At 48.8% G+C, this 14,344-nt stretch overlaps 1 protein-coding gene across 6 annotated transcripts in view; it reads right to left on the bottom strand.

The window, feature by feature from the left end:
- LOC129191000 (tumor necrosis factor receptor superfamily member 19-like) overlaps positions 1-9,978 on the bottom strand; it is a 29,399-nt gene extending 19,421 nt beyond the window's left edge. For 3 of the 6 annotated variants that reach the window (XM_054793904.1, XM_054793903.1, XM_054793905.1), the window contains exons 1-4: positions 9,803-9,976; positions 8,867-8,952; positions 8,609-8,722; positions 1,774-1,952 (exon numbers count right to left, since the gene is read on the bottom strand). In XM_054793904.1, the coding sequence (XP_054649879.1) occupies positions 1,774-1,952; positions 8,609-8,722; positions 8,867-8,926 (353 nt within the window). In that variant the 5' untranslated portion in view covers positions 8,927-8,952; positions 9,803-9,976. Of the gene's footprint in view, positions 1-1,773; positions 1,953-8,608; positions 8,723-8,866; positions 8,953-9,802 lie in introns of all 6 variants that reach the window. The other 3 variants (XM_054793901.1, XM_054793902.1, XM_054793906.1) reach the window with 2 other exon arrangements.
- Between the last annotated feature and the right edge of the window lie 4,366 nt (positions 9,979-14,344).

Below are 14,344 nucleotides of genomic sequence, written 5' to 3'. Positions count from 1 at the left end.
TCCTTGGCACACACATCAGCGAGGACCTCACCTGGTCTCACAACACCCAACAAATTATGAAGAAGTCCCAAAGGAGACTGTACTTCCTGAGAAGGAAATTTGGCATGTCCACCACAATCCTGAGTTGCTTCTACAGATGCACTATGGAAAGTGTCCTTACCGCCTCCATCACTGTTTGGTACGGTAACTGTACAACACGTGATAGGAAGGCACTCCAGCGGGTGATCAAGACCTCACAGAACATTGTTGGGGCAGCCCTCCCCTCACTGCAAGACATTTATAAATCTAGAGTCCTACGAAGAACAAACAACCTCATCAAGGACAGCACACATCCACAACACTCATTATTCACACTCCTACCGTCAGGCAGACGCAACAGGAGTTTGAAGTCCAGGACCACAAGGCTGGCAAACAGCTTTTACCCACAGGCCATCAGGCTTCTCAACGAAGCACTCACACACGCCGCACGCAACACATGCACACACTCATAGCACGTTATTTATTTATTTTGTTTGTATTATTTATCTGTATTAATGTCTCTTCTGTTGTTGTTGCTTAATTTATTGGTATTTATGTTTCTTGTGTTCTTATTCTTTTTCTTGTGTTTTCTTTCTGTTCTTGGGAGAATGAACAGAATAAGAATTTCATTGCATAGTATAACTGCCTGTTTTACTATGCATATGACAATAAAACTCTTGACTCTTGAATCTTGAATAATCCCTCCAGCGTGTCCTAGGTCTGCCCCGGGGCCGTGCCCTGAACACCTCACCAGGGAGGCGTCCAGGAGGCATCCGGACTAGATGCCACCTCACCTGACCTGCTCCTCGGCGACCAAATCTGGTTCTTGGGACATGGTATAAGATCCACCTTGCACTAAAAGTCAACTTACATCACACTCTCGGAACGGAACTTGTACGTAACCCAAGGAGCTGTTAGGAATTGTGCGCTGCTCTCCTGCTCTCCCTCTGCTCTGTGTTTCAGCGCACCTCCTACCACTTAGTTCCCTCCTGGCACACCTGCAACTCGTTAAAGAGGACAATTGATAAGCAGCAGGGTCCTGCAGCATGGTGCCAGTTCGTTGTAGCTCTTCGCTAACAGTCCACGACGCACCAGCTACCTCCTACGCCTCGACCTGTCATTCCTCCAGCATCTATCTCAGCTCCTTGCTGCTCCTTTTGTTACCTTTTTCTCTTGCTTGCCTGCCACGGTGTGTATACTGTTTTGCCTAGCCCTGTGCTGCTGCTAGTGTTTTCTGTTAGTGTAATTATAGTCCTTGCCGTTCTACCTCATCGTTTTCGGTAGCTCCTTTAGTTTAGCCCTAGTGTGTTTTTTTCCGTGACCCCTCCGGGTGATCTTTTGTTGTACTTTGTTTAGTCCCTGTTTTGGCTCCTCAGTTGCATCCTTTTTGTAATAAATCCTCTTCCACCACCTGCTGGCTCTCGCATCTTGGGATCCTCATGCCGGCCGCAGGCCGATGATACCTGACAGGACCACCTGTATTTTGTTAAGATCTTTAGCTTTAGCTTACATTACAAATACTATCACAATAATGTTTGACGACAATATGCTCACACTCCAACCGTTGTCTTCTTTTTAGACACAAAATGACACTTTCTTCCCCACAATACGTCGGACGGGGCGGCCCACTGCAAAAAAAGTTAGCACAGCCCTGGCGTATGTTAACATCCCGATCCTTATGTATGGACGCATATGTTGCCAATGCTTATCATTGGAAAAGCATAACGATGAAACACCATGCGTGTGACCTCTCACCCGGGCAGGCACTCCCCACACGCGGCATTGCTGGTAGAGGAACAGTTGCTCTTCTGGAAGCGGTTGATGAGTCCACAGTCCAGACAGGGCTTACACTTCTGGAGGCTCCCATCTTCCTTGAAGCGACCGGTCCGACACGGCACACACCGGGCATCCTCTCCGTAACCAAAGCCGCATTCCTGGGGGGATTAAAAGAAGAACTACAGTGGGTAAGAGAAAGTGGGGTGGTTTGGTTTGACTACCAAGCGTGTGGAATTAAAGACTGATCTTGGCTCGTGGGATCAGAGAACAATGGCTTGCCTCTTTGGAGAGTCCATCTTGCACTGGCAATAATCTGCCTGACTCTCTCAAAGCTGAAAGAGCAGCCAGAAAGGCCACACATTTGAATGATAAAGGCCCTGAGGGACACCCACTGTTGTATTATAGCGTGTGTTTGTTTGGCTCGCCCTTCAGGCGTGGACACGCCAGGAGTGTCCTGGTTGATTGAGAGGCCAGCAAGCAAAGGAAACACTTCAGAAAGGGGGCAATTACACATATGGGGAGTGAATACACCTCTTATGTGTACACCTAAAGAGCACAGCTTTCCTCTCTAGTGTGACCCATCGGATTACGCTCAAGCGTCTTTGGAGGACGCGCTCACCTGAACGTAGCCAGATGGTCAGATATGACAATGCAACCTAAACAACCTCCACTATTTTGCTGCAACTACGCGGCCCACCGGCCTCAAAATTCCAGGAATAAGCTGAGACATGACCCACATCAGAATATTGCAAAGAAGGATCAGTGCCAGTCAAAAAAGAGAAAAAAAGCCAAATGTTGACTCAAATAACTATCATAAATACCAAGTTATCATATTAATACAGCCCTCCCTTCACAGCAAGACATTTATAAATCTAGAGTCCTCCGAAGAACAAACAACCTCATCAAGGACAGCACACATCCACAACACTCATTATTCACACTCCTACCGTCAGGCAGACGCTACAGGAGTTTGAAGTCCAGGACCACAAGGCTGGCAAACAGCTTTTACCCACAGGCCATCAGGCTTCTCAACGAAGCACTCACACACGCCGTACGCAACACACACACACACTCATAACACTCAACATATTATTGTTGCTTTTAATTTACAGTTATTAATGTTTCTTCTGTTCTTATTCATTTTCTTGTGTTTTCTTTTTCGGGAGAATGAACAGGCGTAGTAGAACTACCTGTTTTACTATGCATATGACAATAAAACTCTTGAATCTTGAATGTCTTCAACTACTTTGGATGGATTTTGGCGTGTTTATGAAAGAAAAAGGTGAACAATATCAAAGCGCTTTCCCTGCATGCTTCCTTTTTCTGTATGTGGCTCTATCGTTTGATATCGCAGTTCCTTTGGAAAATGCATGTGAATGAGAAGCCCCCAAAAGAAGCCCCCAAAGAGCTAGTTCATCCATCACAGCACAGACAAACTACAGCCTGTCAAATTCTATTCACCTGCCAATATGCTTTTAGCTTGCAGTAATGCATGCGTATATCATTCTATGTCATTTAACATCTATACAGTAGCATGGAATACAAATGCAATTATCTATCTTGCTTTAGATCCTGCATGTGGCGGGCAGCACATTGTTTTGCTTGAATGAGTGAGTAGAACGGTCTTTTCCATGCCAAGCATCCAATTGAGGGGGGTGACAGCTGCCCTCCTGTTGTCCAGTGCTGCGATGTGAAGCTTTGACAACACAGGGAGAGAGGTGCTCATATATCACTACTGTCAAGGTCATCTTCAAACAGCTCTTCCCTTCTCTCTTCGCCCGGGTCCCATTTCACCGCCCGGGCATGCAGTCCTGCAGGAATGTGGGCACAAAAGTGTGTGTGGTATGGGGGCTGGGGGGCGGTGGGAAAGCAGACTGGTGAGAAATGAAAAGGGATTTTCGAGGCAAAGATGTGACAGAGCGATGGCACCGGGGAGTCGGCGCAGAGGATGAGGAATTCAGTCGTCCGGAGGCAAACACATGAGAGCTTGATACTGCCCCCCCGGCCTGGGGGGCACCGGCTTGACTATTGCAGCTGTTGTTATGACCCCTCCTTTTAAGGCCTCGCTGTCCAGCAGAGGAAGAAAAGCAAGGCTGCCTGATGAGTGATAAGGAGTGGAAAGACAAAAGAAGGACAAGTTGGCGAGGAAGGGGATGCACAGGAGTTTCCTCACTCATGGTTTTGTGGCTCAGTGCCACATTCTGTTGAGGCTGCGCTGAGGATTCATGCCTTGCAGTGTGGCAAGTGGCGGCTGCGGTGGCACCAAATGACAGTATGGGAAGGGGCTTGTGACACAAACACACAAGAAAGCTGAGCTGTCTTCTGCTTCTCTGGTTCAGGCAGCTGAACATCACAAGGAGTGATCATCGGTGTCCAGCTAGCAAGGCCTTACACTGCAGGTGAATTAGCAGGTAGAACTACATGGACACAAGTATTGGGACACTTAACCACCTGAGGGTCATGTGGCATACAATCTTTAAAATGATCAACTCGATCTCCATTTGCAGTCTGCTGCAATTTCAATTTGTACAAAGGACTCACATGTCTAACACCAAACCAGCCTGCATGTACGCAGCGGTGGATCCCTGCTGTGAGGAATTGAAGAGGGAGGATGCTACACTTATTCACGTTTTGGTCGTGTCCTACTTTGGAGAAGTTTTGACGGGAAGTCTTTCAAACTCTTTCCCTGATTGTTCATTTGGATTTGACAGCCAATCCTTTCATCGCGCTGTTTGGCTCTACAGGCGAACCTGACTTGCTTTTGACCCCCACAAGATGACTTCGCTTCTCTCTTGGCCAGATGGGCAAGTCTGTTAAGGTGGAAGGAAGGTGCCCCCCCTACGATGTCATGTCCTGCTTAAATTTAGAGAAAATACATTAATCTATCTCTCACGCAGAAGAAAGATTCCATCATTTATGGGGAGCCTTCTTGGTGCATTTCTACAACTTGTCCTCCCGGATTGAAACCGGACTTCCAACTGCTGGTTTCTTTAGTTATTTCTGCTTTTTTCTTGTTCTCTGTCCAATCTGTCCCAACATGGTGTGCACCTGTTTGTCATCTTGTTCAAATTCAATACTAATTTTTCTGATAAAAAAGACTTTGCTTTGTGCAGTGCTGCACCAAAAAAGGGCCTTCCCAAACCTATAATAATATTCTTCTGCTCAACAGTTAAGATTCAGGGGCAGACTACTAATTTGGTCCAACTCTGAGTGACTAGTGAGCCATGGACTTAGGTTGTGTTCACCCTTGTCATGTTTGATTTGGTTAAAGAGACCTCTTGTACATTTGCTCTGCTAGTAGGGTTCTTTGTGTCCAGCGATTAAACTCACTACCAGTAGACCAAGACTGCTTGAGAGACGGATCCCTGGTGCGGTTCAGTTCACCTGAGCTCAAATGTGAACCACAGACATAAACTGCTGTTAAATGACAGCAAAAAGCACTCAGAAATGACAAATATAAGAGTTGACAAGAATTAAACCATAGAAGGACTATAGAATGAAACAATGGACGCACTGTTTTTTAAATTTTGCTCAGGCAGGTTGCTTAGCAACCTTATCGAGCCTGCTACAGCGTGCACACGGAGAAAGCACACATACATATCCTTGATTGACACACAGCCACACACCACCAATCCATAAAGGAAAAGGGTACCCCTGCGTGGGCAGAATGGAATAGGCACTTCCTCGTTCTTGTTCCTCAAGACTTCTTCCTTCCTGGGCTGAAGTCCGGTGCTGAGCTTTGTTTCCAGACGATTCCTTCACTAAAGATTGAAAATACGTAAAAGCGACCTATCTCTTCTCAGGATAAACAAACTCAAACGTTCCACAAATATGTACAAGAAATCTCGGCTGGTGCTCTTTAAAAGTATACTTTTGTAGCTTTTTGTGAAATCTACGCTTGTAAATGCTAACCAACGCATTCAACACAGCAGATGACATCTGGGTTTGGGCTATTTAAGTTAAATAAATATGTCACTAAAGCTGTGCTTACTTGATGCTTATGTTCTTTACCACGCAGCCTTTGCTCGCATGAGGAAAATACCAGCAGAGTACCCAACAACAAGTGTGAAGATGTCTAACATGTGCATCTTTGGTCCTTGTCCTGTTGCACTAGTCTGGTTGAGAGCGGTGCAAAAGGTGGGAGGGGCATGGAAAGAGGGGAGCCCAAACTGAAGATATTTGTGAGATTAGCGAGGAATCACAAGGGAGAGATCAGACATCTGATCTGGTAATGCAGCCATTCTCAACACAATGTTTGTTACAGCATTGAGCTCAACCTCCTTTTCGCCAGCCTGGTGAGAATGTCCCATCTGATGAGTGGTCGAGAGAGCCTTTCCCTGACGGAGGAAATGTTCGAGTCTTGCCGCATGCTGCAAGATGTTGACACATCAAAGTAATGCGCCTGCTTTTTTGGAAACGGGCGCTTGGCCAGCCTACACTAGAAGGCAATCCACTCCCTCTCCTTCACGCTTGGCACGGAACACAAAAAGAGAGAGAGGGAGGGAGAGGATTATTTGAACTAAACAAAAAAGAGAATGAAATGTGCTTGGGACAAAAACAAAAGTTTGTAATGGATGTTGCCTGCTGTTGGTGGGTGGTTCTTTTTGCTACGGTTAATGTGCAGGGGCTAAATGATGTTTGTCAGCCCGTCTCTGTACCGCTTCCAGAGGCAAACTTCCATTGCTAACTGGAGCACATTCCTTTGGGATCTCTATGGCAGTTGCACACAGGGAATCCAACATGCTGCTTCCCTCTCAAGCAGTCACGTCTGAATGTGGACCAGATTGTCTTGGTTACTAGAGCTGGTTCCTTGGGAAACCGTCTCTCTCTCGTGGCAGTGCCTGAGGTCTTTGCTGTGAGCCGGCATCCTGCTTACCTTCACAGAGGGAATGAGGCAGCCCATTATTAACCGGGACGACCCCGGGGTGCTAGCAGCATTCATGCCTGTTAAGCTGGCAGAGGACGACCGACAAGTCCACTGAAGCCTGCTACTACAAAGCGCAGTGAGTGCGTTTGTGGGCTTCCATGCATGTGTGCAACACATGTCAGCTTTATTTCCACCAGCTCTTAAAGCTGAGGTGCAGTCTGTCTCACCTCATTTGCTCAAAGTCCAAGTTATTAACTTTTAACTTAAGTATATTCGCTTGTAGCCTTTTAGCCTTTAAATACAGGCCCAAATACGGCCAAACGCTTTACAATAAGGGTACAAGTACCCTTTGCAACTAAAGCCCTTTGTAATTCATTAATGAACAGTTGTAACCACAAAGTAAATCTCATCATATGGCTGATAGCAATGCATTGCCTCTTTATTAGGCATGAGCAAACCAGTTACTAAGCATTCATAAGGGAGTAAAATGATACAACACTTTACATCAGCGGTCTCAGACCTGCGGCTCCCGGGCCAACTGCGGCCCCCGGGACGATAGTGTGTGGCCCCCGTCTTAATATGAAAGATTAATGTTAGTGTGCCCGCAGGTTTGATATGAATGACCCTTGTCGTGTGCGGAGCTGAACAAACCAATCACAGTAAGCTATATGGCTCTCGAGGGCGGGACCTCAGTAGTACGCAGTACGTCCAACGCCTCACCACCTTCACTCGCTCGCTTGCTCATTAATTCATTCCTTCCCTCAGCTGGGCGGAGAAGATGTGAAGCCGCTGACTCCGCCGCTTCTCCGCCGATCTTTGCTCAGAAATGAAGGAGGCGCTGTGATCTGTGATCCAGCCTATGTCTGTCTGTAGCGATCTCCATCATGGCCGATTGCGCTCAGAGAGCTACTGTGTGTTTCTTCTTCTCCGAAAGTACGACCTATGTAACGGTACACTTTGAATTTCTCCTTTTATGTATAATTACACAAAGATGGCTTTTATTTTGACACACCTTTACAGTACATTACTTCATGGATGTTATTCCTTCTTCCCTGTTTCTGTACCCTGGGAAAGAAGGTATGCTTTCTCCATATTCCACTTTTCATAATCTATCATTAATCTCCTTTACATACTGTCATCCATCCCTGTTATCACTATAAATTTGTACTGCTAATTTTCACTTAAGCATTACGTGTATCATACAGTATGCCTGCATGAAGTGTTGACCTACTAGTTAATAACCATGTTATACAGCATTCATAAAGGTGTAAAGAGGTAATGTTTGATTTTGATGACGTTTAGCGGATGTGCGCAGGGTGGCAAAACATGCACGGGAGATGGTGCCGGGCGGTCTGTCTCTTCCACATAAATCCGTCAATTCATTGATTAGTTTCCAAGTCACATGCTGTTTAGTATTTTAGATTCCTCTGCGTCCAATCATGAGCGGCGTTTAATAGTTTACTCAGCTTTCCATCACTGTCTACACAAGCAGGTAAAGTCTTGACTCACGAGCCTGAGCGGACACTCCAGAGAGAGAGACTTGTTCACACAAGTGCTAAAAAAAACCCATCTGCAAGCTTAGGCACGGCTTCAAACGGCGGAGACAATGCATCGGAGAGGGTGCCGTGTAGGTTAAAAACATTGGAAGCCATTCAGCTGCAGAAGGTCAAAAGCACAGGTGTGACTGAATAAAGACAGGTCTGCTTTTTACACCAAAGCTAATAACAGCTTGGCATCAATGACAGGAAGTCATTAATAACCTTGTTTGCCTGGATGAAATGGCCATGTCCATTCTTTGCACTGTTTTCCTCAGCATGACTAATCTGAGCAACATTTATTCTGGTGCTAACGGAAGTTGCTTAACAGGAGTGTTGCGGATCCAGTAGGTGCTAAATAAACCATACTAAATGTTTTAACACACACACACACACAGGAATTTTTCCCAACCTTTGATAGCTCCTGTCCTGCATTGCATTGCTTGCAGGGTTTACAATTCCCTAACTGGTCCTTGTACTCCTGTTCCCTGCATTCCCTGTTCTCCTCCTCGGCCGTCGCAGGAATCTGAGCGAGACAGAGCAGAGGACGGTTATGCTAGTCCTGCATTGCAACACCTGTATCATCATTTTACGATCATCTCTATTGTATGTGTACCATGACAACACAACGTCTAGCACTTCTACTCCAAATAAGGAGGGGAAGACCTACCAGAGTTGAAGATATCACCTGTACTGTTATGGCAAGGGAGATCTGAATCATCCCAACCATTTTGTTGAGCCTCTTGTCACTAGCAGCTGAAATAGAGGCAAAATGAAAGGATATTTAGGTAGACTGCCATGATGCTTGCTGCTTTTGCTGACTCAAGCCCCTCCTGCATACGGCAGGGGTGTCCAAAGGGCAGCCCACAGATGGTTTGACATTTCGCCCATAGCACATTTTCCCCGAAAAAAGGGGAAAATACAGCAAAAAGGCACAATGTAAAGAGAAAAGGCTCAAATGTTGCTAACTAAAAACACAAAGCTTTGTCTTGGAATGGAACTCTTTCTACTAAATTTAAAATGTGCATCCTTGGCTTTTTCTGCATGCAGCCTTGGTGGCAAATGTTAGGAAAACAATCTCGTTAAAAGGCCACAACTACGGGAACATTTGTGAGCAAGATGATGCAGTAGCTAAAAACCCTCCCAGATTTAAGACTGGTTGCACATTCAGCAACCTGAACACACAATCAGCTGTAATAACACACAAGAAGACACAATAAGGACTAACACACAATAAGACACAATAAGGTGTAAAACACAATAAGACACAATAAAGTGTAACACACAATAAGACACAATAAGGTGTAACACACAATAAGACACAATAAGGTGTAACTCACAATAAGACATAATAAAGAGTAACACACAATAAGACGCAATCGCGTGTAACAAGCTGCACTTAAGCACAAAGAGTTTCTTTAAAGAGTTCTTTATGAGTTATCAAGTTCTAAAAACGTCCTAAGGAGAACTTTTCATTCATTGTCAAAGAAATGTTAAGCTAAATGTTGACGTGATTCAGCTGGCGGAGTTGTGATGTGATGGGGGTGGGGTGCACTTTGACAATAAAAATAAGATAAAGCCATCAAACCATTGATTCTAGTCTTACCTGCTAGCTACAGACAAGATCAACGTCCGATCCGGTCCTGTGAGAGGTGTCGCTCGCCGCTCCGCTCAGTCACGAGAGAAGACAAACTTTAGTCAGCAGCCGACAGATCAAAGGCGGAGGTGGGGCGTCTTCGTGAGCGCACCAATCCGATCTGAGAACGGCTGCATTGACGATGACGTCACAGTAACCGCGTCAAATCTGATCTGGGAACAGCCAATCTACAAAGCCGCACTGAACTCACTGAGACGACGAAGGCTGTCCCACAGACAGCAACACTTTTACATGGCTTTGATAGTAAATAGTCATAGTCATGTAAATACATGTGTTTTCACGCCTCAGTGCTCTACAGTGGAACCCTGCCTAGTCGCCCTTCAGCCGAATTTCTTATCAAATAAATACAACCAAATATTTGTGGGAAAAGCAGCTCCTTCTGCCTTTTCCCTCCGAAAAGAGGCTCTTTTTTCTGCAAACAAGCAATCTCATTCACCCTAAAGCGGCCATTTATAAATCCGCCATAGCAGGGGTCTCAAACTCAATTTGGCTGGAGGGGGGCACTGTGTGGGTGAGGCTGAGGAATGTCAGGGTACCTCACCATACCATACACCATACCATCACCATGATGACAAGAAATCACAAAAAACAATGAAATCATTCCATAGTTTGTAGTTTGCTGCATTCAGCTGGGATAGGCTCCAGCTTGGCTGTGACCCTAATGAGGACAAGCTTATGGAAAATGGATGGAATTTTTACAGCATATTTGAACCAGAAAACAAGCAGCGATTCTGCAAAAACATTGAGACTCTTTTCTTTCCGTTTTCCATTGAACTTGACCAACCAAGTCTAATATTACTCACCGTTTATTTGTTGTTGCTTCTTCTTCTGTGGTTTCTGCCCAATATTCTTCCGTTCTGGCGAGGAGCTCCTCCTGGATGACGTGTAAAATGGTGACTGGGCTTACCGGGAAGGGACGGCGATGGCGGCTATACGTGAATAAGAAGAAAAAAACATGCAAGGCGAGATGGTATGGATAATCTACAGTAGGATTTAATATTGTGATAGTTTGAGATAAAGATGTTTTGTCCCACCCCTAATTGGGAGAGATGGCGGACTGTGCTACTTTGGTGGTTTGTAAAAAGCTGCTGAAGCTGTGTTTAGAGTTAACATCATTGGGCCTCATTCACGAACATCTTAAAAGTCTTCTTAAGAACTGTACTTAAGAAGGCGCGGGTTGGAAACTGCGCCACATTCACGACACATTCTTAAGTAGGGATAATCGTTCGCACCGGTGTTCTTGGGTTGATGAATGCCAACGGGGATGCACGTGCATGTGAGGACTAATTTGCATCGGTCACCGCCTATTATTTCCTATATAAGGGCAAAAATGTGCCATGCGCAACAGGCAGCGCAAGCCACCCCCCCCCGGCGCAAGCCCCGGCATCAACAGGCCCCAGAGGGCCACCCCAGGGAAAGGCAGGTGAACCAGACAAAGGCATCCCACAAGCCAGGCCACCCCGGGCGAGCCACCGCGACGGCCACGCCCCCGGCCCACCGCCGACCCTGGCCGGCAGGCGCCGTGGAACAGGCACGAGGCACCCCAATCCAGCCCGCCCCACCCGTGTATGTGATAAAGTGTGATTGTGTCTATAATGCAATTAAAAAAATAATAAATAAATAAAATAAAATAAAAGAGGACAGCTATGAAGAGCTGGTTTCTGTGTCCCTCAGGGGTGTATCTGTGTGCATGTATATGATAGGGGTGTATGTGGATGATAGCTAATGATGCAATTAAAATCGGGGGACAGCTGCCGCTCGGAGGGCCCCTCACCTGACCAGCCCCCCCAAACCCTAAGTGTCTACTCTGTGATTATAATTGGGGGGAAACAGATCAGTGGCACGGCAGGGGCAAAGGAGCCCCGCAAGGCAGCTCCCCTCCCCAACCACGCCCAACCGTAGGCCACCCCCCAAAGTCCCATATGTACTGTATGTGAGGTGGTGCAGTGGAACAGGAAGGATGGGGGCCCCATACCCCAACGCCGTCCAAACCGAGCAGGGGGGGACCAAGGACACATGACCGACCGGCCACCCACCACAGCCCAGGCTCGGGTGAGCCGCAGGCCGCAGGACAAACCACAGGCCCTACGCCCCGCCCCCACGCGCACCCACACGCCCACCCGCCCGCGCCCCCCACACCCGTCACAGTGGCCCTGTCCCTGAAGGGAGAAAGCAAGGGATCCCCTGCACCCCAGCACCAGGCACCCCCCACCCCGAGCCCAAACCGCACATCCGCAACCCCCACCTCCGCACCCCCAGTCACCCGGGGGACAGCCACAGGCGCCGGAGGACAACAAGCAGCTCCCACCTGTCACACATACACAACACACATAAATCGGTAAAATAAAATAAAATAAAATACAGTAAATAAATAAAATTGTATTTATTTATTTTATTTTATTTAAAAATAAAATAAAATAAAATACAGTAAATAAATAAAATTGTATTTATTTATTTTATTTTATTTTACCGATCGGCGGGAGGATGCTTGCTCCGGGGTGGGGCAGTCGGGGGTGGCTTTGGCCGGGGGCTTGGGGGTGGGGCTGGTGGGTGGTCCCTGCTACCTGCTGGTGTCTGGCTGGTCTCTGCTTCCCCGCCGGCGGTTGTCTCCCTCCCTCCGGGGATTCTCCCTTGGCGTGTTAGTGGATGGACGGGGGGTGGAGTGGTGGCCGGTCTGCGGCGTGGCAGGGGGCGGGGCAGTCGGGGGCATCTGTTTGGGCGCCGGGCGGGGGGCCGCTCATCTCGTGGGCCCTGTCGTGCGGTGCTTTCTTCTCTGTCCCTCCCTGGCGCCTCTGGCTTGCGTGCTTCATTGGTGTGGCCGTGCTCCACTCTATGTGGGGTCCGGTGCTCTTGTGGTCGTCGTAGTGTTGCTCCCTTGCCGGCCGTGGTGGTATGCGGGGGGCGCGTGGGCGCGGTTCCCGCTGTCCTGGTGGCGGTCGGATCTGCCTTGGGGCTTGTGGCTGGTCCGTGGTGTTTGGCGGTTTGGGGGTGGCGCTGTGGACGCTCACTCCGGTGGGGCTCCGGTGTTGGGGGGCGCTGGGGGTATCACCTCTGGGGGGTTGGGTGGGCTGGACTGGGCATCGTGGCGGGCCGGGTAGGGCCTGTGGTGTGTCCTGCAGCCTGTGGCTTGCCCGAGCCTGGGCTGTGGTGGGTGGCCGGTCGGTCATGTGTCCTTGGTCCCCCCCTGCTCGGTTGGGCGGCGTTGGGGTAAGGGGCCCCCGTCCTTCCTGTGCCACTGCACCACCTCACATACATATAGGGCTTTGGGGGGTGGCCTACGGTCGGGCGTGGTGGGGGAGGGGAGCTGCCTTGCGGGGCTCCTTTGCCACCTGGGGGGGGTTGTGCTTTGCCGGGCGCTTGGGTGTTTGTCGCCGTTGCGCTTTGTGCTCTGCTGGGCCGCTGTCTGTGTCCTCGCCTCCCCCGGTCTGTCTGCGGGCTTGTCGGGGGTGGGGCTCCGGTGCGCGGGTGGTGCGCTGTCGGCTCTGGTGGCATGTGGCTGGTCTGGCTTCTGGTGGTTGGTGGGGTCCGTCGGCTGGTCTGCTGCTGGTCTCGCCTTCTCGGCTCTGGGGCTTGGCCTCCCTGCGGCTTGGGGTGCGGTGCTCCCGCTCCCTCTTCGGGGTTTGCTGGCCCGCGGGCGTCGGTTGGCGCTGTGTGGTGGTTCGCCTGGCTGCTCGCCCGTTTTCCCGCCCGCTTGCTCAGTTTCCCGCTTTTCTCCTCGCTGGCTCCTCTGTCTGCCTTACTGGCAGTGTCCTACCGTTGGGAGGATGTGGCCTGATGTCTTCCTGCTCCCCGGCGGTCCGCGCTCTCCGCGCCTGGCTTCTGGATTGTATGTCTGGGACCCCGGGGTCCCCGGCTCCGCTGCTCCTTGGGTTACCAACGGGGGATAGGGTGAGGCTTCTGGGTGTCGGGCAGTCAACCACTGTGTGTGTGCGCGTGTGTGTGCGTGCGTGTGTGTGTGTGTGCGCGCACGTGCGTGCGTGTGCGTGCGTCTGTGTGCGCGTTTGGGTGCGTAGGAGTGTGTATGTGCATGCGTGTGGGTGCATAGGAGTGTGTATGTGCGTGCGTGTGGGTGCGTCTGGGCTGGCTCTTGGGGCACTGATCTTTGTGCTGCCTGCCCCTGTGGGCCTGGTGGCCTTCTGGCGGCGGGGGCTCGGCCTGGCTATTTGGGGGGGGCTCTCTGGGAGGTGGAGGGCGGCCCCTTTCCTTTCATGCATTCTCAGTGACAATTACACGCTCACACATTCTTGCACCTTTATATATATGAAGTCTTCCCCACATACAGAGATACCTGTACATATGCACACTCACAGTACATACGTACTTCCCCACATTACTCACTGAGTTAACCAGGGTGTTATTATGTTGTTGGTTTTATTACAGTGACGGTGATATCAGCAGTATGACTATAGTTTTTTTTTTACAATGATGTGCATTACAATAATTATCCTTCTGTTCACTATCATAGATAATCATTTCATTACTACTATTATG

The sequence above is a fragment of the Dunckerocampus dactyliophorus genome, chromosome 12 (assembly GCF_027744805.1).
Source record: "Dunckerocampus dactyliophorus isolate RoL2022-P2 chromosome 12, RoL_Ddac_1.1, whole genome shotgun sequence".
In the NCBI taxonomy this organism is placed as follows: Eukaryota; Metazoa; Chordata; class Actinopteri; order Syngnathiformes; family Syngnathidae; genus Dunckerocampus; species Dunckerocampus dactyliophorus.
This window is presented reverse-complemented; position numbering and strand designations above follow the sequence as displayed.